At 39.3% G+C, this 25,517-nt stretch overlaps 1 protein-coding gene across 1 annotated transcript in view; it reads right to left on the reverse strand.

Moving 5' to 3' along the window:
* Positions 1-25,517, reverse strand: part of Fbxw8 (F-box and WD repeat domain containing 8) — a 106,963-nt gene that overhangs the window by 32,240 nt on the left and 49,206 nt on the right. Inside the window, exons 6-7 of the mRNA XM_027949190.2 lie at positions 6,406-6,602; positions 2,754-2,960 (exon numbers count right to left, since the gene is read on the reverse strand). Coding sequence (XP_027804991.1) covers positions 2,754-2,960; positions 6,406-6,602 — 404 coding nt within the window. The remainder of the gene's footprint in view (positions 1-2,753; positions 2,961-6,405; positions 6,603-25,517) is intronic.

Consider the following 25,517-nt stretch of genomic DNA (forward strand, 5'->3'; position numbering starts at 1 on the left):
CAGATGGAAAGTGATATAGAGGAAGCTTTGCATCCATCTTACTCTGGAACGGGTGGCATTCATGATGGAGACTCATCTCAACACAAAAATCACTCACGCAAGGATCTGGAGTTTGGTGTCGTGCTCACAAAACATTTGGATGACTAAATGCTACTGACAGTCTTCCAGTTGATATTTTAAAACATCTGTACAAAAAACTTTCTGCCACTCCTAATTTTAAAACAACAATGAAAAATATCAGGTAGTAAGTTATTTGAAAAGGAGGATAGGAGGGAAAAAGAGGAAAGATCATGAATTGAAATCAATTTTCATGCATGTATGAGTTTGTCAGGTTGAACCCAACTACTATGTGTAATTATAAAGCTCTAATTTAAAAAAAAAGTTATTTGAGAGACTACATAATTTTATTTTTTTTAATATTTAGTTTTTTAGGTGGAACCAATATCTTAATTTTATTTTCATGTGGTGCTGAGGATCGAGTGCCTCCCACATGCCAGGTGAGTGCACTACCACTTGAGCCACATCCCCAGCCTGGAGAGACTACATAATTTTAAACATGAATTTTATTAAAATTAATGTATTAGCCAACTGATCTCATAATTAATGATTTTAAACAGGCTGAAAATTTTGAGAGTCATCAAAAACAAAAATAAAAACAACAACAAAAAAAAAAAAAACACCTGCTTACATCTGCATCTAAAGGATCCTTCCAGAGATGTGAATGTAGCTCAGACAGTGTGCCTAGTACCCACGAGGCCTGGGGTCTGATCCTCAGCACTGCAAAGAAAAGGAGGGGAATCCTTCCAGTCCAATTTTATGCTGAACTATCCCTTTAACATTGAGTTTCTCAAATCTATTCACTACAATTGTCTCTTTATAGTAATAAATCCATTCAATAGGACCTGCTGGATGAAAAATTTATTAAAAGTTTGAAAAGAGGTTGGGGGTGTAGTCAGTCCATGCTTAGCATGTGGGAAGCCATGGGTTCCATTCCCAGCACCACACACACACACACACACAAAAAAAAAATTAAACTGGATTGAAAATATGAAAAAATTGGGCTAGGGGTATAGCTCAGTGATAGAATTCTCACCTAGCATGTATGAGGCCCTTGGTTTGATCCCCAGTATCACAATTTAAACAATATAAAAAAGGCCTTTCAAAAATATATATGAAAAATTTAAAAATGGTCTCTTTCTCAATAAGTGAGCTTACCAGTATCAGAAAATAAAGTCCAGAGCATAAAAAAGGAAACTGCCTTAGAACTCCAATTCTTGCTCCTTCCCTCTTCACAGGAAGATGAAACTCAGGAGTTTTGGCACCACGGACTTCCCAGCCACAGTGCATCAGATCTGCTCCAGCCCAACAGGCTGACCCCAGCACCGAGGGCAGCCTCCTCACAGAGATTTCAGTATGCCACACATATTTTCTCAGTCTTCTGGGGTGAAGAATATGTGATTAGAATTCAGGATGCTTCAATTCTTGAGTACTGACTAAGCTGTAAAAATAGGGGCACGTACATAAATGACCTTACAGGTCAAATACAAAGGATGTGAAAATCACCACCAGAGACCAGAGTCCAACTGAGTGGTAAAAATAACTAGTCAGCACGGAGGGATAATTAACTCTCCTGTGCTAGGGACTACTGCTTAAAAGCTTCACATGTATCTTTTCATTTAGTCCTGCAACAATGGAACTCCATTTTATAAATGAGGAAAACAGCATAAAGAGGGTAAGCAACCTGCCCAAAGTCACACGAGGTAGTAGGCGAGAGAACGGAGCTGTGCATGTACAGAACCTCGTTCTTTCTATAGTCACATACTGCAATGTGGAAAGGAGTCTCCTTCCTTAGGAGAAGTCTGCTGCCAAAGGAGTCCTTGGCTTCAGATGTTCCTTCCCAGGAATCCTACCAACTGCCAGCCGTGATGGGAGCAGACAAATTGGAAGAAACACAAAACCAAACAAAAACTTCATTTCTTTCTCCCCGATCCCACAAAAGCAGAGTTCTATAAATCAGCTTGGTCTACAGTCAGAATAGTAAAAAACAATGGGATAATGAAATTTAGTCATCATTCAAAGAATTTCAACTAAAAATGTGTCTCTCTGCATCTCACTCAAAGAGTACCAGAAGGTAGTTTGATACCCTGTTGGTGAGAATGTAAATTTTGATGCAACCTTTCTAGAGTGCAATTTGGCAATGTCCGTCCACATCTCAATGCACATCCTACAGATACACCACACAGGATTGTTTTCAAGTTGCAACATGCTGTGCAGCATTGCCAGTGACAGCCAAAACAATGAAAGCAAGGGAAAGGCTAAGCAGCCTGTGGACCGTGAACACACACTGGATCTGGGTAAGAGAGCCTAGTATACTGGACCATGAAATGCTCTCTGAGGCATGGTAATGAGTGAAAACACTGGATACAGAATAGCATGAATATTATCAATACTATGATCTCATTCCTACAGATATGTTTTTAGTAAGCAAATGTACCTATCTATGAATTAAACTTCACTATAAGAATATAAAAAAATTACTAATGGTTTCTTCAGTGCAGTGGGGTTGAAAAAAGGGAAAAGAAAGGAAATAATCACTTTTCACTTTGTATCCTTGGAAATGCTTGAATTTTTTTCCTAAGCGGATATAATTGCCCTAATACATCTGAAAAGAAATAAGATCAGCTTTAATTTTTAATTGCTTTATGAAAAATAAAGTCTGTCTTGCTTTTTGTTAATCGTGCATCTTTCTGTACCTTGTTTCCTTCATACACCCATCCTAGACTCTTTACGCCAAAAGCCACCTGGTTGGCTGAGACATCTAAACATGTGACAGGCTGGCCGTAGACATAATGGAGGGTTCTGGCTGAGTCTTCAGCTTTTAGCAGGTATACCAGGTCTCCAGCAGTGGCCACTGCCACAGGGTACCTTCCAGTATCTGGAACTATTTCAAGGTAGTCAACCTGTTGAAGGATAAGAGTTGTTTAGTCCTACAATGTCCTCCAACATGGTCAAGAATAGCAAATTACTTCTATACATCAGTAAGAAGACCAGCAACCCAACAGAAAAAGACAAGCAAAGGGACTGTTTACAGAAATGAAACACCGTTTTTAAAAAAAATATTTTTTTAGTTGTAGATGGACCCATTTATTTATTTATTTACTTTTATGTGGTGCTGAGGATGGAACCCAGTGCCTCACATGTGCTAAGCCAATGCTCTACCACTCAGCCCCACAAACAGTTTTTGCTCAAATGAAATGATGTTCATAGTGAAAGATACACAATACACCCCTGAAAAGTAAAACACGGAGTGAAAACTCATTTTTCACCTGACATATCAGTGAAGATCAGTAAGTCTAAGTACACATTGGGTTGGGACACTCATGTTTATGGTTACCACTTGCTATTGGTGGGGATAAAATCTGGTCCAGCTCATCAAAGGAAATCTGACAATTCTTCCAAAATGTCAAATGAACACACTCTCACACCCAGCAAGTCCACTTCTGAGAATGTACTTGTAAATAAACCCATATGCAAAACAATTGTGGGCAATGTTATTCATTGCAGTGCTATTTTGTCATAGCTAAAAACTGGAAAAGTTTCAACATTCACTATCAAAAGACTAATTAAATAACTTAAAATACATCTATATATTGAGATACCATGCAGTCACAGAAGAAAGCATGAAGATATTTTTTATAAACTGATACAAATGGGATACCTCCAAGATAAATCTGAAGGAGAAAGTAAGGATGCAAGCAAGGTAAGAGGATTTCTAGTGTGCTAATGTGTGTAAAAGACGGGGACAGAGAAGTATACAATGCATGAACCTTCCCACAATTTCCCTCCTTCAGGGAGGGAAATGGGCTGTGAGACTAGGTGCCAAGGGGACTGCCCACTGTTAGTGTTTCCCAATGTGTCTTTTAAATTCTGAACTGTGAGGGTATACTAGCTATTTGAAACAAAACAAAATATATTTTTATTTTTGTACAAGAAATCAAGAAAATAAATTTATTCAGTGCAAAATTAACAAAACCATATTTTAACAAATTTGTGTAAATGCCATAAATATGTTACAAAAAGGTTAAAAAAGATTATCTGAGTTAACTGCTATCACCCAGTTTCCATGTCAGGCAATGATTCCAAATGATTTCATTTGGCCACCCAGGGGTAGGAAGCCAGCATTTCAGTACTCCAGACTACACTAGACTACACTAGCGCTAGTGCTTTCTCTAATTTGCACGGGATGAGGAACCTTTCAAAAATTATTTGCTTTCTTCTACTCTTGAGGGGCACATTTCTTTCTAGTGCAGTTCACACCAAGTTTTCCCTCCTTGAATAAATTATGAGAGCATGAGTGCTGAAGGTGAGACACACTGTGTAATTATGAAAATCCACGGTGTAAAAGAACAGCACTGCCCTGACAGCATGCCAAATGAGTTCAAAATCCTGAATTCTGAAGACTGTCCAGAGGAGCTTGAAAGACAGTAAACATCCGGGTCACTCTACTAATCCTTGGGCTCAACCATGTAAGTAGCAGCCCAACACCCTGAGCCATGGGTCCATCACAAAGGACGGATGCTCCAGGCTAACACTGCAAACCTGGGAACACTGCCACTGCTATTCAGGAAGCATGTCTGGGGAAAAAGAAAACGTTCAGCTTTCTGGGCTGGGGAGTACTTTTTCTAGGGATACCCAGCACATCCTGTGGCACCTCCTTACCCAGGGTAAGAAATAGACATAAAAATGTATTATAACACACACCTCCAACAATGCTTCATCTCTTTTCTAAAACTCACTCCTCATTTTCCTAAAGTGGACATTCCAAGTCCAGCCATTTAACTTCATCTTGACGTTGGATTTTTGACAGACCAAAAGGCTCAGATTGACAGTGGTTGTGCCATTTGTTGGGAGCTGTAAAGTACTTCAAAAAGCTTCCAGTCTATGCCAGGACACCTTATTGCCAAGGCAGGATTTATACCTTATAGGGGGATTCGCATTTTTTTTTAAAATCAGGAATTGAATCCAGAGGCGCTTAACCAACAAGTCATATCCCCAGCCCATTTTATTTTTTATTTAGAGATAGGGTCTCATTAAGTTGCTTATGGCCTTGCTAAGTTGCTGAGACTGGCTTTGAGTTTAGGATCTTCTTGCCCCAGCCTCCCAAGCCACTGGGATTACAGGTATGTGCCACTGTGACCAGCTTGAATCTTAAATAATCATCTTAGTTCATATAATTATTGCTGGTCTATAGTGTCCTTCAGTCAGAGACAAAATAATAAGCACTGTGGTAGTTTACATAATAAAGAGAGATATTGTACTTTCATTTTTTTAAATAAAACCCCAAAGATAAGATGACAGCATCAGGCAGTTTGCAGGGAATACTACTCCAAACTGCAGAGACCTAATCCTTTTTTGGGTGGGTGGGGGGCTGGTACCAGATATTGAGCTCAGGGACATTAACCCTTGAAGGGACAAGAAGTCTGAGGAAATGAAATATTAATGCCTTGGCTTTTAAGTTATTCAAATTTAACAAGATTTCTACCAGAGAGAAAATTGAGAGAGATTAAGGGCTGGTTCTAGGTTAGGCCATCAATTCATTGTTCAATGTTGGCTTTTCTGTGCACTCTCCCAGTTAGTGCCAAAATCCAGTTTGTTTACATTAAATCCAAATTCAGCACGGATACTTCCTTCCCACAAAATCATCTCCATACAAAATCAGATTCTCATACAACTGCACTCTGAAATAAGCTCTATGTAAAGATTCCTTAGCTGGCTCAGCTTCATATGTGACATCCTGGAACATGGCTACCCAATTAACACTGACTCAAATCTATTTTCACTCAAGAGTTGCTCTTAATCCCAGGTTTGACAACCTTAGGACAAAGAAAGTGTAGGATGAAAACCTTCCTTCCATATGGACCTGGACAGCACTGTTGAACTCATTTTCGCTTCTGCATTCAGCCAGAAACTGATCTCAGACTTCCAGGGGTGAGCAGAAGTCTACCATTTTAGTCTAGAGGAGGGTGAGGACCACAGTGATGAGAAACTCTGGTCCTGAAATCAGTCCTGAGGTTGGCATATTTGGGGTTTTCTTTCTGCAGTACTGGATCAAATTCAGGGCCTCCCACAGGCTAGACAAGTGTGCTACCACTGATCCAGGCGGCCCAGCCCTGAGATTTAAACCACAACTTCTCAGCTCTGGGGCTAGGCAATTCACCTTAAGCCTCTCCTGGATTCTGGGTAAATGGAGAAGATAATACCAACTATTTTGCAGGCTGACATGAGATTTATGGAAATAGGAGCCCATAGGAAGCCCCAGGTGAACAAGAGCTGCCACCATCCTATTTGTTTATAGTAGACCCAGAGATTCCAAGAGAAAACAAGTTCACCAGAACAAAGGCTTACCAGTTTCTGAACTTCAAATTCTGCAGCGATCTGCCAGTACCCCTCTTCATTGGGATACAACATCACAACATCAAAAGCAGAAGCTGTGGCAACTGTGGCATCGTCCTTGCTGAGGGCCAGCGCCTGTATTCTTGCATCATGCTCAAAATGATGAATAGGATACTTCCCAGTCCTCAAGTCCCAAATATTAAGAAATCCTAGGTAGAAAGAAACCATGCAGGTAACAACTTTAAATTCACTTAGTATGTATGATCTTATAAGAATCATGCAATCATTTTATTTTTCAAAATTCAACAAGAAATAATTGCACGGACATAACAGAGTCTACAGCTATCTGGTTGAATCCAGCTCCACTACTTGATAACTGTAGGACTTGGAGGAGTTACTCCATAGTTGTGAGTCTCTTTCTCTACCTGTAAAACTAAAGGTAACATTACTTACTGCACAGGACTGCTGGGCTTAGGAGACCAACTGTATAAAATGCTGAGGACGGGCCATTCCTAGTTATCTCCAATTTGTATGCAACCTATAGTGCCTGCTGTGTGTAAGTGTATTTAATCTACCAATAATGCTAATTTCCTTTCTATTGCTCATCCACAAATCCAGTCCCATTTCCTGTAACTTCCTATTGCCTAGAATAAAGCTCTTCATTTTTTTCTCTTTCCAGTCTATCTTCCCATCACCCTTTGCTCTTGCCTTGAATTTGGTCTCTGAACTATAAACGCCTTGAATTTTAGGTTCTTACTGTAAACTATCATTCAGCTCACATAAAGTTAAAAGAAAGTTATACATCTGGGCCACTTTGCAAGACTTTCAAACTGTCAGTAACCTAAGCAGGTGAGCACACAAAAGCAGAGCTTTCCTCAAGCTCAGCGTTAGAATATAAGACAGTGTGCTCTCTAAGGAGATGCAGATCCCGAAAGGCTCCACAGAACGACGCATTCCCCTGATGAATATTTTGCCAAATTCTCTCCATTCTGACTCAGAGGGAAAAGCTGTGCCACAGGAAATGCCCATAGTTTGCCCATTAGATAGGAGCTGGGCTCTCCCAGTCCAGGAAGTGCTGTCTTCACAGGGGGCTCTCGCAAATGCTCTGCACTGCATGTGTCTGCATGTGCTTTGAGACATTGCCACCAACAGTCAAGAGAAATAAAAGCTGCTACTTGCATGGAGCTTTCAAGGGTCCAGACTCCTTGTCTCCTCTCAGGGAGGCACATCAAGAACTCACTTTGAGAAGAAACAGAAGCTAAGCTGAAATTCAGCTAGAGAGGTGCAGGATGAGTGGCTATGTTTACAAGTGCATGAAATAACAAGGAGCGTGCTGAGTAACTGCCATACACCAACAAACTCACCCCGTTCTGCCAAGCATGGAGGTTGTTGAGCCACAGCTCACTCTAAGCACACATGGAGTTTATCTATAAACACATTTTTCACTATTGATTAAGTATTTTGGTTTTGTTGGCATCATTTTTCCAACAGAACTGAAAGAACTGGATGCAATAAAATACACTTCACCCCCCAAAGTTGAGTTTCACAGAGCTATCTTGAGAAGGACTTTTTTGGGTTTTTTAATTTATTTTGGTATCAGGGATTGAACCCAGGGGTGCTTAGCCAGCCAGCCATATCCACAGCCCTTTTTAATATTTTATTAGAGACAGGGTCTCATTGAATTGCTTAGGGCCTTGTTAAGTTGCTGAGGCTGGCTTTGAACTTATGATCCTCCTGCCTCAGCCTCCCAAGCTACTGGGATTACAGGCATATGACACTGCACCCAGATAAGGACCTTTTTAGGGCTGGGGCTGGGGCTCAGTAGTAGAACACTTGCCTAGCATATGTGAGGCCCTGGGTTCAATCCTCAGCACTACATAAAAGTAAATACATAGAATAAAGGTATTGTGAAAAAAATTCTTAAAAAAACAAAAAATGGACCTTTTTAGATAAAAATATATTCCAGGGCTCCATGAATTTAATGGCCATACAGTTCTCCAACATCCCTTTTAATGCCTAAGCATTAAGGACTGGTATTGCTTTTTGAAGAACTGACCCTTTATGATAAAGCAATGCCCCTCTGTACCCCTGGTTATAATTTTTTCTGTGAAATCCACTTTTTCTGTACTTGCCAAAACCACTCCAACTTTCTTCTGGTTACTGTTGGTAGCTGGATCTTCACCTTTTTACTCTGCCTCATGTCTTCAAAGTGGGTTTCTTATAGACAGTAAATAGTCTTGCTGTTAGCTGGGGTGTTTAGATTATTTAGTATACTTAATGTGATTATGATGAGGTTGGGCTTAATCTACCACTTTGCTATTTGTTTTCTGTTTGTTTCTGTTTGTCCTATCTGTTCTTTGCTACCTCCCCCCCCCACACTCTCTCTTTTGATTGTTTTGGGTTGAGTTTGCATTGATATTATTTTGATTCCTTTGTTGGCTTATGAGTCAAAATTCTTCATTGTGTTATTTATTACTTTAGCATTTTAAGATGCATGACTGACTAAGCACAGTCTCCCTTCATGGGTATTTGCACCTCACAAAGTGGAGAACTTGACAGCAATATGCTTGCATTTCTCCCCTCCTAGCCTTTGTGCTCCTGGCATAGTTTTTATTTCTGCATTATGTGATAAGCCTTGCATACACTGTTATTTTTGCATAAGCAGGCAATTATCGTTTAGACTGATTTAAATAATAAGAAAAAGAGCCATTTCTTTTTACCCACAAAATCACCACTTCTGGTGTTCTTCTACTTACATCAACACTATAAAATCCTGCAGCTTCTGCAAGGTCTGCAATTTCCCTCTGAACTGTGTAGCTGGGTATGTGACCCAAAAGCACAGCTGCAAGAATGGGCACAGCAGCCGACAGAGAGGGATGTTTGAATGAAGGCTAATATTATAAATGGTCAACTTATTAGTAGTTAATCATGGCTACTTTTACAACCTCAAAACTTCAGAGTCTTGAACTGTGAATACTTGAATTATAAAAATATTCTATAATACTGTAGTTGATCATCATCCATGTTGATAATCAAAAAGGAATTAATGTAATAATGCATTCAACAAATATTTATTGAGCCCCTGCTTGGTGCCCATGCACTGCTGTAGGCACTGGGAATGCTGTAGTGAATCAGATAAAACAAAAAAGTCCCTGATTGCATATAACTGACATTCTAGTGGCATCTACAAAGTACCTTACCTGGGAGCACATAAAGATTAGAAGAATGTAGGGTTGGGGTTGTGGCTCAGTGGTAGAGCACTTGCTTAGTATGTGTGAGGCACTAGGTTCGATTCTCAGCACCATGTACAAATAAGTGAAAATTAAAAGTCCATCAACAACTAAAAAATATATTAAAAAAAGATTAGAAGAATGTGATCCCTATTTTCACAAAACACATACTAGAAGAAAACAAACATTTTAGTTACTAAAATGTAAAATTAAACACAACATAAAGTTTAACCTTCTGTCACAGTATCACTCCATTTTCAGGTCCCCCAAAATGGAGTGGCTAACTTTTCCAAAGACTTCAAGTTGAACTAGGTCCACATTCACTGCATGACTAAGGAAGAACTAGTCAATGCCTCTCAGAGCCAAAGAAATCTGCTTCTCAAATAGGTCTGTTTTAAACGAAATCTGATATAGATTCATTCAAAAGACCAAGTTTTCTCATATTGCAGACGCAGCAATGAAGAGACTTGGCTTTGGACATCGTGTGGATTTATAAAAGTGGCAGAGTTGTGTCCTTCTCTGCTCCCCACAGCAGTGAATTCTGAGTGCTGAACAGGGCCTAACATCAGTGAAGGCTTGCTGGATGTTTGTCTCATGTTTCAGTAAGGGAGCATTTGGTTGTAAGAAACAGAATCCAGTGAAATTGGCTTAAACACATCAGGAAAACAGACGGAAAAGGTACAGCTGTCATATAGCCCAAGGGTAGGAAATGCAAGAGATCAGAACCAGAACAAGGAAGACACTGAAAACAAGGCAGAGCTTGTCTTCAATTCTGACAGTTTCATTTTTTCTCTCTGCACAATCCAGCTTTCTCTTGTCCCTGAGTAGATGAAGAATGTGGCTGTCCCCATTCCACAAGGTCTTCTACTCTGAGCCCACAAGTCTGAGTCCGAGTCCATGAAAGGTTTCCCCATCCCTTGTCCAATCAGCTGAGGCCAAAAGGCAACTCAAATCCTACATACCTGCCTTCCTCTAGTGGGGCTGCAAAGGGACTTCAAAGCAAGGAGACACCCCAAAGGTGTCTACCACACCCACCCTGCATATTACACCAAAATCCTCAGCAAAGGCAAAGGGAGGTTCTAAGCAGCTTCTTGGTGATTTAAGAAGCAGGTCTCAGTTACCATTTCCTGCACCAGCCATGATCTGCCAGGCATAAGCCTTAAGAGTCAAAGTTGATGACCCCCATTTTGCCTCACATCAGTCTAGAAGGTGGAGCAGGTGTCGTTTTACGTTGAAATCTGATGTGGTGCTGGGATGAATGATACTGCTCTCCTCCCAAGAAATATGAAAGGATGCAGACAAAGGAAACTGGGTCTTTCTAAGACTCTGAAAGAAGATAATGAGGACAGACCAAGGCCCCCCAAATTAGGTGGGGGCAGGGTCTGGCAGCCCCACCTGCTTCCTGAGCTCAGGACTCTCCACCTTGATGGAAAGAAAAGAAGACTTGACGGAAGGAACTCCAGTGGCCCTAGACTAGCAACAGCCATTAATGATGACATGAGTAATGAGGGCGGCTTTTGGAGAAGACATAAAGCTGCTCAGCAGCTGTGGATGGGCACCCATGCCAGTTTGCAGCACGCCCCTCCCACCTCCCAGAGGAGGCCAGCCAGAGTGTGGTAATGAAACTGCATATAGTGGAAATGGGATCTAAATGAGTTTAAACTGATTTATGTTAGCTTTTGTAAAGATTACTAGGTATCTGGAAAGTGCTACCACTGTGAAATAATGTTGACAATCCTTAAGACCTCTGCCTAATGGTACTTGCACAGAGTATTTATATTCCTCGTCATGGGAACAAGGACCATAATGGATACCATTTTTGTTTTATTAGGGATGCATATTTAAATTAATCTGCTATTTGCCTAAACAATTAGCTGCTTCTGTTTGTGTGCACAAAGCCAAAACTGCAATTAGGCTTCCATCAAAAAGATAAGTCCCAACTAAAACTGTCCCGGTGGAGCCATAAGAGCTCAGGGCACAACTTTCCAAAATTACTTTTTAGCATAATGGTAATTATGTTAATTGCTTGAAAGGTAAATAACCGCTGAACTGGTTTTGGAAAAAAACACAATTGGTATTGCCCCTCCCCTTTGATCTTTTCCATGCACCATAAAATTTAAAACAAGTTAACAGTTTAAAAAGTCAAATGCTGGTCACTTCTTGAACTACAGCTTGTCTTGTGCCGTTTGGTGCCTTCTTGATTAGAACTCATTTTAGTTTTGAGTTCCTCTTCGTGAGCTTACACCTGAAGTTTGGTTTCAGTTTCATAATAGTTAAATAGACAGGATCAATTAACTGTGTTCAGAGACACGAATGAAGCTGAATGTTTATAAACACAGCTGGCAATCTCAATTTCCACCATGTAAGTAACAGTTACCCATAAGAAATTAAGCAGAAGTCAAAAGAAATCCTACAACAAGGGAAAGGCATTCTAACAAAAAGTGAAACTAAGCAGCACAATTCACAGTAGTTAAATTGTGGAGCCAACCCAGATGCCCTTCAGTAGATGAACGGATAGGGAAACTGTGGTATATATTCACAATGGAACATTACTCAGCATTTAAAGAGAATAAAATCATGGCATTTGCACGTAAATGGATGGAGTTGGAGAATATAATGCTAAGTGAAGCAAGCCAATCCCAAAAAATCAAAGGCCGAATTTTTCTTTGATATGAGGATGCTGACTCAGAATGGCGATGGAGGGGAGCATGAGAGGAATGGAGGAACTTTAGATAGGGCAAAGGGGAGGGAGGGGAAGGGAGGGGGCAAGGGGGTAGGAATGATGGTGGAATGAGTTAGACATTGGTACCCTAAGTACATGTATGAAGACCCGGATGGTGTGAAAATATTTTGTATACAATCAGTGACTTGAAAAATTGTGCTCTATATGTGTAATATGAAATGAATTGCATTCTGCCATCATATATAACAAATTTGAATAAATTTTTAAAAAAGTTAAACTAAATGTGTACCTCTCCATTCATCAATTCCTCACAACAGCACTTGAATTGTGGGCCACACAAAGGAAGTATAAAGTTTGAGAGGACAAAAAAAGTTTTGCTCTCATCGAAGAGGGGCCTGCCAATAGGAGAGTAATACCAGAGAAAACAAGGTCATGAAAAAGAGCTAAGCCATGAGGGTCTTGACAGGAAAAAGCTGAATGAAGTGCACTCTTGCCCAGATGCTGAGTGTTATCCTGGACAGGACAGCTACCACAGTGCTGAGGCTGGACTCTGCTGCCTACAGCAAACAAATAAATAGGAAGTATTCTAGAAACTGCATGTAAGATTATGATCTGAATGGGCTTAAGACCAGTGAAGGGACTGATTAGGACATAAGCAAAGCAGAGACCAGATATGAGATCACCAAGCAGAAAGGGATGACAAATGAAGAGGAAGGAAGGATGAATTCCATATTTAGTACCTCTCAAGTTCAAAACCGAAAGAACATCTGAGAAAGAATAAGAAATTAAGACACAGTAAACTGCAAAGGAGGCAAATGTTACACTGTGAGACTGTGGCAATAAGAGTCAAAGGAAAAATGGATGGAGAAGCCAAAGATTCTGGACTGGCTCTTCTACAGAGGCAAGTACTGAATAGGCAAATAATATGAAAGAGACACCACTGCACACACAGCCTCTGATGCCTTGTACTTGAACAAAGATATTCACCAGAGCGAACCAGGGACTGGTCAAAGCAGAGGCCACAGGGAAGAGACTGGGGAGTCCAGAGGGCTGGGGGACTGCTTGATGGTGGGTAACGAGGGAGGACTTATTTTTCACCATGTACTCCTGGGTAATATTTTAATTCTTTTATGTGTAATTTTTAATTCTTTTATGTGTAATTCTTTCTATGTGTAATACTATGTAACAAATCATAAATTTGGGTATACAACTTTATAAGTAATAATTTCATTAGTGACTAGATTTTTTCCAATCACTTTAGAATCAACATTTAATTTTGGTGTACAAAAAATAAAATAAAACTCAAATTCTACCTATGGCCCACTGATGATGGGTTTAGGTGAATTAGACTCCAAAGGAATCCAAAACATCACTGCCACCACCTCCCCTGGACCAAATGGGACAAGACATCCCAGCACAGGACATGGCCCAGGGCCAGCGTGCATTAAGCCTTAGACACTGTTCCTTTTAAAATAGATTTTATTTCTACAAGGAAAGTATGTATATCATCAAAAAACACCCACGTGGTTGAATAACACCACTATGCAATATTTAGAAACAAAATCTCAAAATAATGATGATTCCTAATGGATATATGGGAGTTTATCACATTCACTTCAATTTTGTATGTTTTGAATTTTTCATAATAAAAGAGTTTAAAAAAAATAACTTGAAGGGTTAACACTAAGAAGTAAAAGTATATTAACTTGCGTTTTGTACATTTCCTTTCTACATGTATTTTACTGAGGATAGAACCCAGCGTCTTGCACATGGCTAGGCAAGTACTCTACCACTGAGTTACATCCCCAGTGCCTTCCCCAGCCATTTTTTTTTTTTTTTTTTTATGAGGACGGGGGATTAAACCCAGAGGTGCTTTACCCCTGAGTTATATTCCCAGCTCTTTCATTTTTTATTTCAAGACAGGGCCTCCTTAAGTTGCCCAGGGCCTTGCTAAATTGCTAGGACTAGTCTGGAATTTGTGATTCTCCTGCCTCACCCTCCCTAAAGCCAGGATTACAGGCATGAGCCACCTGGCCCTCCCCTTTTTTCCTTGACAAGTTTCCAGGTTAGTCTTGAAGTCACCAACTCAAGTATACTCCTGTATCAGCCTTCTGAGTAGCTGGGACTAGAGGCATGTCCTTCCATACCTAGCTTACAAATGTTTTCAGTAGTCACATTGCCAAATAAGGGCCTTCTCAGATTTACCATGAAAATCCAAGACATTTGTAAACTTTAGAAATCCCAATTCAAATCTTCAAAAGATCTTGAAATTATACCTTTCAAACAAAAGCATGAAGAAACTCTACATAAGATTCTTAGATTATAGCAAACTGCAGTTGGTTTTGAGTTACCTAAGGCAAATGAGAATCAGAACACTGAATCCACAGAGAATCTAATATCTCACTCAGGCATTCAGATTCAAATGCAAATTTCCCCAGGAAATGGGTGGTTTTGCCACAGGAACCCTGGATGTTTGGGATGGGGCTCTTGGGTTATAATCTATTACTGTCACCATATTTTATTGCTGACATTTTCTCTGCTTTGGCCATTGGTAGCCCAATTTAGTTGCCCCATCCCCGTCATTTTTTTTAAAACCCTTATTTTCTGGTCCCACAAAGGTGTTCCACCTTGTACTTACCTGCCCTACCTCTGTTTCCTTTTATTTAAACACTAATATTTAGAAACTCAAATCTGGGCACTAGTTGTACTCAGCATTACTAAGGTAGCATAATACTTTAATAACATTTAAGAATTAGAATGAACAAATCCAGGTCCTCAGCTGAAAGGTCAAAAGTCAGGCTCAGACACTATCCTTTCTTGCTGGGCAAAAAGGACTGACTGTTCAAGAGTGACATCAACTATACTGCAAAAAGTTATTAAAAGAACTCTTTTTTTTTTATTGGTTGCTCAAAACATTACAATGATCTTGACATATCATATATCATACATTTGTAAAAGAACTCTTCTTTTTTTTTTGCCTTTCAAAAATCAAATCAGTTTTGCAGAGGTAAAATCTACGTGCAAAAAAAAAAAAAAAAAAAAAGAAAGTGAAAGCCATCCTGGTGGGCTGGGGATGTAGCTCAATGGTAGAGCACTTAACTAGCATGAGTGAGGTCCTGGGTTTGATCCCCAGCACCATAAAAAAAAAAAAAGTAAAACCATCAACTTTAAATTGTAGTGGAGCTTACAAGGCTATAGATACTTGTTCATTCTCATCAAGTATCTATAGCCTTGTAAGTTCCACTACAATCATAACATAGAACACTGTGTCACCCAGAAAGTTCCCTTATACCCCTTTGTAATGAGTCCCTTCCCCTGGTCCCAGCCCCTGGCAACTGTCCCACTGTTTGCTGACATGGTTTGCTTCTTTGAGGACTTCAGATAAATGAAATTTTATATAGTGTGTACTCCCCTGCAAGCAGCTTTTCTTTATTTAGCATAATGCTGCTGAGATGCATTACACGGTTGCATGAAGCAGTGTTCCAATGTGTGTCTACACCACAACATATTTATCCACTCACCAGCTGATACACATCTGAGTTGCTTTCAGTTTAGAAACATCATGGATAAATTTCTATCAACAATCAAGTACCTTAAGTTGTTATGTGAGCGTGTTTTCATTCACTGGGATAAATATAACAGTGAGACTGTTGAGTTATTGAGTTTATTCTTAAATTTATACAAAAATGCCAAACTATTTTCTAAAGTGCTGTCCCTGATTTGCATTCCCACCAGCAAGGAATGGAAATACCAGTTACTCCTGGGTCACCAAAACACTGGTATTATTAGTATTTTTAATTTAAGACATTACAGCAAGTGTGTGATGATGTTTCCTAGTGGTTTTAATTTGTACTTGTTCAATGACTAATGATTTTGAGCATCTTTTCATATACTTCTTGGACATTCATATATCTTCTTTAGTAAAGTATCTATTCAAATCTTTTGCCATTTTTAATTGGTTGTTTGCTTATACTTAAGTTGTAAAAGCCCTCCCCATATGTATTTTTATATATACATACACACATGCATATGTGTATATATATACGTGTGTGTGTCTGTGTTTGTATGTGTGTGTATATAGTATATCTACATGATACATGCCATGTAGCAGATATGTCTTGCAAATACCGTCTGCCTGTCAATGGCTTGTCTTTTCATTTTCCTAGTGGTCTCTGAAGAGCAAAGGTTTTAAATCTTAATGAAATCTAACTTTTTTTTTTTCTATTTTGGCTTTTCGTGCCTGAAGAAATCTCTGCCCAGCTTAAGGTCACAGCAACTTTCTACTTTGTTTTCTTTTACAAGTTTTACACTTAGGGCTACAATCTATTTTGAGTTAACTAATATATGGCATGAAGGAGAGGGTCATTCTAGGGGTGGGAGGCATACATAGACCCACTTGTTCCAACACCATTTGTTGAAAAGATTAATTTCTTTATTGAGTTACTGCATTTATAAAAACATCAGTGGGTGGGTCTCTCTTCTGTGCCTCTGTTGTACAGGTCTCTTCCAATGCCAGTAACACACTGTCCTGATTACTGTGGTTTACAGTAGATTTTCAAATGAGGGGGAAGAGTCCTTCAACATTGTACTTCTTTTCTCAAATTGTTTTCAGCTCTGTACATTTTTAGACTTTAAATTCTTTTTAGTCTTAAATTTTAGGACTGGTTTATAAATTTCTATGAAGGGGAAAAAAGCCTGCTGGGATTCTGACTGGGATCAGACTGTCCCTCCAGATCAATTAGGTGAACGATGACATCTTAACTGTTAATCTTCCAATCCATAGTCATGACAATTCTCTTCATTTGAGTTTTCCTTATTTCTCTCAGCAAGATTATCTCATATTTTTGATGCAAAACCAGTTTCTAGCTGTTTGTTGATAACTTGGAGAAACAACTGATTTCTGGACACTGACCTTACATTCAATGACACGCTAAACATACTTTCTAGATCTAGTAACAATTTTGTTGATTGTTTAGGATTCTACACATAGATATTCTAACCATGGACATGTTTTACTTCTTCTTTTCTATTTGTCAGTATTATATTTCTTTTTCTTTCCTTTCTGCACTAACTAGAACCTCCACTACTATGTGAGTAAAAGTAATGAAAGTGCCTTATTTCTGATTTAAGAAGAAATCACCATCTTGTACCATTAAGAATGAAGTCAGAGGAGGATTGTAAGTTCAAGGCCAGCCTTAGCAAGTTAGTAAGGCCCTAAGCAACTTAGTGAGGCCCTGTGTCAGAAAGAAGAGGAGGAGGAGAAGGAGGAAGAAGAGGAGGAGGAGGAGGAAGAAGAGGAGGAGGAGAAGGAAGAGGAGGAGGAGAAGGAAGAGGAGGAGGAGGAGGAAGAGGAAGAGGAAGAGGAGGAGGAGGAGGAGGAGGAGGAAGTAGTAGCAGTAGTAATAGTTGTTGCTGTCAGCTGTAGGTTTTATACAGATGTTCTTAAGCAAATGTAAAAAGCTCTTTTCTGTTGATAGTGAGCAAAGAGGTTTTGTCATAAGAATCAACTTCTGTGTATGCCAAAACCCCATAATAACACATTGGTGTTATTTTTACATTAAGCAGACCCATTAACTTTTTTTTATATATGACAGCGGAATGCATTACAATTTATATTTCACATATAGAGCATAATTTTTCAAATCTCTGGTTGTAGACATAATATATTCACACCAATCATGTCTTCATACCTGAACTTTGGATAATAATGATCATCACATTCCACCATCATTAATAACCCCATGCCCCCTCCCTTCCCCTCCAACCCCTCTGCCCTAAGTAGAGTTCCTCTATTCCTTCCATGCTCCCTCTCCCTATCCCACTATGAATCAGCCTCCTTATATCAAAGAAAACATCTGGCATTTGGTTTTTTGGGATTGGCTAACTTCACTTAGTATTATCTTCTCTAACTCCACCCATTTACATGCAAATGCCATGATTTTATTCTCTTTTATTGCTGAGTTATACTCCACCCATTTACATGCAAATGCCATGATTTTATTCTCTTTTATTGCTGAGTTATATTCCACTGTGTCTGTATGCCACATTTTTTTTATCCATTCATCTACTGAAGGGCATCTAGGCTGGCTCCACAGTTTAGCCTTTGTGAATTGTACTGCTATAAACATTGATGTGGCTGTGTCCCTGTAGTGTGCTGTTTTTCAGTCCTTTGGGTATAGACCAAGGAGAGGGATAGCTGGGTCAAATGGTGGTTCCATTCCCAATTTTCCAAGGAATCTCCATTCTGCTTTCCAAATTGGCTGCACCAGTTTGCAGCCCCACCAGCAGTGGATGAGTGTGCCTTTTACCCCACATCCTCGCCAACACATGTTGTTGTCTTTATGATAGCTGCCATTCTGACTGGAGTGAGATGAAATCTTAAGAGTGGCTTTGATTTGCATTTCTCTAATTGCTAGTGATGATGAACATTTTTTTTCATGTATTTGTTGATTGATTGTACATCAGACTTATTAACTTTTAAAGATATAAAACAAAAATATCTTTACATTCACCCACATATTTACTATTCGCTTCTGCCATTCTACATTCCTGTGTGCAGATGCACAATTGTGTTTGTTATGGACTTCTTTCTGGCTGAAAAATTTCTTTCATGGTTCCTGGGGTGCAGGTCTTCTGTTAATGGCATCTCTCAGCCTTGATCTGTCTGAAGAAGAATATGTGATACTACCCTGACAGGTCGCTGAAGCTCTGCTCAGTACTTCCCTCTGCCTTTTTCTTTCTGCTTTTAAGTGTGCACGGTGTCTATTTCCACATCTTCAAATTCACTGATATTTTCTTCTCTACCGATTACATCTAGTACATTTTCATTTCAAGAATTATCTCTCTTCTGTGGAAGTTCCACTGGGGTCTTTTTAAATATCTTTTCTTTCCTTATCATGCTTATGTTCTATGCTTTTAGAAACCTATGCACCTATTTATAAAAGCTATTTTAACACTCTTATCTATTAGTTTTCTGTTATTTCTTTATTCTCTTTCTGTGATTGACTCTCTTCATTTTATGGGTTGTATTTTCCTGCTTTTTTATATGTTTAATTTTTTATTGAATGACAGATGCTGTGAATTTTTCATGCTGCTTCCTGGGTTTTGTTGTATTCTATTAAATAGTGTTGGATTTGTTCTGATACAAAATTAAAATTAGTTGGATCCTTTTGAGGCTCACTTTTCAACTATTTTTTAGAGTAACTTCTAGACAGCTTTTAGTCTAGAGCTAACTTAGTCCCACTACTAAAATGTGATGTCCTTCAAGGATTGCTCCCAACAACCCATGAATTACAAGGTCTTCCCACACTGTCTCATAAAAATGCTAACTATACCTAGCCCTGAGTGAGCTCCAAGAACCACTTAGATTCTCCTCCCTTGTGCTAAGGTGTTTCCAGTTGGAAAACAATTAACTTTAGGCCTGCCTTGTTTGTTCACCTTTTCTAAGGGATCACAATGTTCAAAAACTGTGGCTTAATATATTTTGTCCAGCTTTCCAGTTGCTTAAAGCAGAAGGATAACTTCAATTATCTAATTCCTGTTATATCACATTGATCAGAAACAAGTATTTTAACTTTTTATTTTGAAATATTTCAAAATGACAAACTGTAAGAAATTCTATATATTCATTGTTCAGATCCCACAGCCAAATGTCCCAGTAACATGCTTTATAGAAAAAAGATCCAACAGAATACCCTTATTGTCATGTACATCTAAAAAGAACAAGTTTTAAAAAAAAAAAAATGTAAAAAAAAGATCCAAGCCAGGATGACCCTGAACTTGGCTGACATGTCTCCATTGTCTCCTTTAACTAGAACAGTTTCCTAGATAGTCCTTGACTATGGAGATGTGTGGCAGTTTTAAAGAGGGCAGGTCAGTCATTGTGTGGAATGTTCCTCAATCTGGGTTTGTCCAGTATTTCCTTAGGACTAACCAGGTTTGACAGTTTGGCTGGAATCTCACAGAAGTGCTTCTGTGTTTTCCTAACTGCATCCTATCAACATGGTACAGGACGACAATTTGTATCACTACTGATGATGTTAAGTTTGACTGCTTTATTAAGATGTTATCTGACAGGCTTCTCAATGGCAAAGCTACTTTCTTCTCTTTTTTAATTAATAAGTGTTCTGTGAGAATATTCTTCGAGACTATGTAAAATCCCAACCATCATCCCATTCTTTTTTTAAAAGATTTTTTAAATATGGACACAATATCTTTATTTATTTTTATATGGTGCTGAGGATCGAACCCAGTGCCTCATATATGTGAGGTGAGCGCCCTACCGCTGAGCTATAACCCCAACCCCCATCGTCTCATTCTTACTCACTAGTTTTATCATCAATTGACTTTTCTGTCTGAATCAATTAGTACCATGGTTACCAATTAGTGATTTTCTAATCTCATCATTCTTTCTGTAGTTATTAGACGACATTCTACTTTAAGAAATTTCTTCTCCCTTTTTATTCATCTATTTATTTTTTAAAGTGTGTACTTGAGGATTCCTGTTTTGTTTCATGGCATGTTATATTCTGTTGCCATCAATATTTACTTTGATACTCAAACTGTCCCAGAACTGGCCAAAGGGAACCCTTCAGGCTAGCCCCTGTGTACGCCGACAGGGTACCATCATTTCTCAGACCCCTCTTCACTTCCTGGTGCACACCGCTGTTTCAGGGTTACTTGGTTCTTTCCTGCCCAGCCCTGCAGTTAGCACTTCCAGCAGCTCTGGCTCCTCTTAGTACACAGCATCTTTTTGAGAGCTGGGTACTAGCTGCGCTCCTTGTTGCTGGGCTGATGATCCTACACCTCCTCAGCAACAAAGCCAGGACAAACACGAACACACACACACCCCATCTGTGTACTTCTCTTCCTATCTGTACTGAAAATCATAAATTCCACACCTATACTCCCCATGCCAACCTGGCCCCACAGGGCTCACTCTGGCCTCCCCCGTCCCATACGTTCAATTCCTTCTCCCACAGTGAGAAAACTGGCTCCCATCACCCACTACACACCAGCTCAGCCTTTTCTGTGAAGTGCCAACCTGCCAAACCACCATGCTGCTGCACTGGGGCTCTCTCCTCCTCCACCTGGCCCCTCAGGGCCCTCCCTCCCCAGTAGGACCTGCCTAGTGGCTTTCTCACTGAAAAGGCAAGCAGCAGGCACATTTTGCTTTTAAAACAGAAATACACTCATTCCACAAATACATTTCTTTCTGTTTTGATAAAACTCTAGGATTGAGAATGGAGTAAACACTACAACTAAAACTGCAAGTACTGAGAGGGAAATTAAATTATCTCACTTAAAACCAGATCTATCTTCCTCAAAAAAATCAAACTTATGGTGGCTTGTCAGTTGGCACATTTAAGAATTTGAACAGTTTATTTTTCAAAACTATCTCCCAAAAGCTACCTTGTGCTATTTATTATTCCTTTCAGTTTTTAACTTCAACTGCAATAAGCCAGGAAGCTACTCTGAATTTATGCATCACACCGTGTATTATTAAAAATTAGTTTTCAATAAAACAACCTCTAATAAACCAAAGGATTAACACTAAATCTTATATCATAAATTGAAAGTGCCACTCCTTTTAAAAATTTCTTAATTATCTTAGAATTTAATCATCTGCTATTCTGTACCTAATACAGTGTTGCTGCTGTTGTTTTTTTTTTTTTTAATTTGAGAGCTTGCAGAACCCCAAGAATTATCTGTGGACCCCTCAGCGTGAAAACCAATGTGCTGTAAGGTTAACACAGGCATGTGGGTGATCATCCAGTTCCAAGAGCCTGCAAACACAAATGCACACGCTGAGATCCCACAGTGCAGCTCAGTTACAGGGTCAAACGACCTACGTGGGGCTTTCTGAGATTGCCATCAACATAAATACGCAGATTTTCAAAAGTTTCCTAAAGTCTCACAACTCTTGCCCAAGACCATCTCTGTTGACTCCCGCTGAAGGAATACTGCACGATTATTCAGTTATAATGCTTATTAGTTCAAAATATATATAAATAAGTATAATTTCAAGCTCTTCTTATTAAATAGAAAAACATTTAAAGGAATAGCTTCCTCCATCACATAATACAGCCTCTGTGGCTTGCCTATGAGACAAACTCTGACACTCTAGAACATACCAGGTAGGAACTGCTTTAAAGCTTAATTCTCTAAGAAATACTTCCTGAACACCCACACTGCCTCAGCTCAGAACTCTGCATTTATTTTTTACTATTATTTTTTTTACTTCTCCACAGAATATTTTTTAAATGTGGGCACTCCTTCTGTTAAGAAATTGCTCAAATGAGACCGGGGATCAGGTCAGTGGTAGTAGAGTGCTTGCCTAGCATGTCCAGGGACCTGGATTTAACACCCAGTACCACAAAAAATAAAAAGAAAGAAAGAAAGAAAATTGCTTAACTGTGTAAATGTACCATATTTTTTTAAAAAATTTTTTTAGTTGTAGATGGGCACGATACCTTTATGTGTTTATTTTTATGTGGTACTGAGGCTCGAACCCAGGGCTTCACACATGTGAGGCGAGCACTCTACCTCTGAGCCACAACCCCAGCCCGAATGTACCATATCTTTTAAAAGGACTATTCCTAGAATTTTTTTAGTTTTTGTCAGAAAGTTGTTTCACTTCATTCTGTTTGCCAAGTATCCAATTGAAAGGTGCCTGGGCCTAAAAGCAGACATCAATATCAGGCAAGAATTTATTAATGAAACTTTTAAGAGAAGTGACCAGAAAAGAAAGGCCTTGAAACCAAATAAAATTCTCCACAACCCACAGTCAGCTGTCCCAGGCAACTCCCAAGCAGCACCTCAACATATTACTAATCCACCTCTCAAACTTCAACTTTGACCACAAGAAAGGGAGGCAAATTGTATACTGCACTCATCGTCATCATCAAGATTCAAACAACGGGGCTGGGGTTGTGGCTCAGCGGTGGAGCTCTCGCCTAGCATGTGCGAGGCCCTGGGTTCAATCCTCAGCGCCATGTAAAAATAAATAAATAAAATGAAGATATTGTGTCCAACTAAAAAATAAATATTAAAAAAAAAGATTCAAACAAGAGACATATGCAAAACAATCAAAAAACTGATTTTTTTTTAATTAAACACAAACTTATTAATGAAACTTTAGAAGCACCTTGTCTCTAGAACTGCATAACTAAACCATGGTCCTACTGTTTACGATTAACAAGCAGCTTGCAGAGAGCTGCTCTCACCCATTGTCCCTACAAAAAATCACTGTCACTTCAGCCCAGGAAAGGCTGGGCCCTGGACAATGGAGTCTGTGTATGCTCTGACAATTGCACTGGGACTGCTGCAGAAGTGGCTAAGCCACCTTGCCTCACTTGATGGCACCACAGAAAGAGGACTGTTGGCTGTCCCATCTAGGTCCCACATGCTAACATGCACCTGGTCTCATCTTTCCTCTGCCCATTTAGGGGGACAAACAAGAACTTCTTTGCATATAAGAAGTGTGTAATCTCACTTCTTACCAAAGAATGAGTTTTTAAGACAAACTCTGAGCAGGGAGTGGGCTTCCAGCACACTGCCATTCCCTAATGCTGTGGCTCAAGGCCAAAGGCAGGCAAGCATGGAGCAGATGGAGTCCTGGCAAGGTCTCTGCTGTCCCTGCATTAGCAGCATCTGCTCATTACTCAGAACCTTCGCCTGCTTTATCTAATGCTCCAGGAAAAGCATTTTGATTTGATTCATTTCGGTACGGTAACGTGCAACACAATTAGTGGTAAAATCAAACTGGAGGACAGCCAGTGCTGACAATCGGAAACAAGGCAGAAGAAATATGAGGCCAGTGGGTTGGAATTCAAAAAATCACAACTGTGGATCACCTTGCCAAATCTCCACACCCCAGGTGCATGTGCAGTGTTCCTACAGGGCAGGGAAGTGGAAAAGGAAAAGGACGTAGGGATGACTTACTTTCTCCCAAAGCAATTTCCATCTCCCCTCTGGGTGAGATTTCTTCTGTGGAGAACATGGTACAGACCATGGAGAGGTCTTGATGACTACAGAGCTTCACTTTGGCACAACCAGAGAGCTGGAGTTCATTAACTCATTTTATTATCTTACTCTTCTTTTTTGTGAGGCACAGTCACAAATTTTATATGGCAGATCCCACAAGGTAAATTTCCCCTTTGCCATTTTTTGCCAAAGAATAGCCAGTTCACTGATCCTGTACAGAAGCCATTAAAAAGAAAAAATAGTGTGCATTTGATTGTTCAAATCCGTCTTTGCTCAGAACTAGCTATTCATGAATAAGTTGACATAAATATCATTGTGCCAATCTTATAAACTAAAGTGAGAACAAAGGTAATGCCACCTGAGGTCTGGGGAAAGAAAGCAATTGCTCTTTATCACAGAAAAAAGTAACAGCCTGTATCAGATTGGTAGGATGCACTCAGAGAGGAGCCAGAAAACTCAAGAACTCTAAGAGAAATAATCCTTAACATCTAAATGAACTTCAGACAAATCAAAGATTTCAAGATGAAGTAACCATCTTCCCAAGCATTATGTGAAACCCAAAAGGACAAGACAGACAAACTCAATGATATAAACGTAAACTATCAGACAAATCAAATGAAACATGAAGTATGAAAACAGATTGAAACACAAAAAATAATTTCGTTTCTACAAGCTTGTAAAGGCAGCTTTCTGATAAGAGACATTGAAAAAAAGATCCCATTCAGATCCACATTTTCTACTAACCCACCAGGATAAATTCTATATGGATCAAGATTTATAGCCAGATGTGGTGATGCACACCTATAATCCCAGTTACTTGGGAGACTGAGGCACAAAGAATTGCAAGTTCAAGGCCAACCTGGGCAACTTAGTGAGATCCTGTCTCAAAATAAAAAATATAAAAAGGGACTGGGTGTAGTTTAGTTGTACAGTGCCCTTGGGTCCAATTCCTAGTACCAAAAAAAGAGAGAAAGAAAAAGATTTAATTATTTAAAAAGTTGTAATGGTTAATGGAGAAAAAGAAGTAGCAGGTACACATATGAAAAAAATTCAACCTCTCTCACTCTAAAAGAAGTATAAATTAAAACTATACTCAGATTTTTCAGATACCAATTCTTATCCAGTTGATAAATACCCAAAAGTTTGAAACACAATTCAATGGTAAAACTGAGAAAATGGGCACAGTCTCACACTATGCACAATACCCCGTTTGCATTTACCCTTCA

Source organism: Marmota flaviventris, chromosome 1 (genome assembly GCF_047511675.1).
Source record: "Marmota flaviventris isolate mMarFla1 chromosome 1, mMarFla1.hap1, whole genome shotgun sequence".
Taxonomy (NCBI): Eukaryota; Metazoa; Chordata; class Mammalia; order Rodentia; family Sciuridae; genus Marmota; species Marmota flaviventris.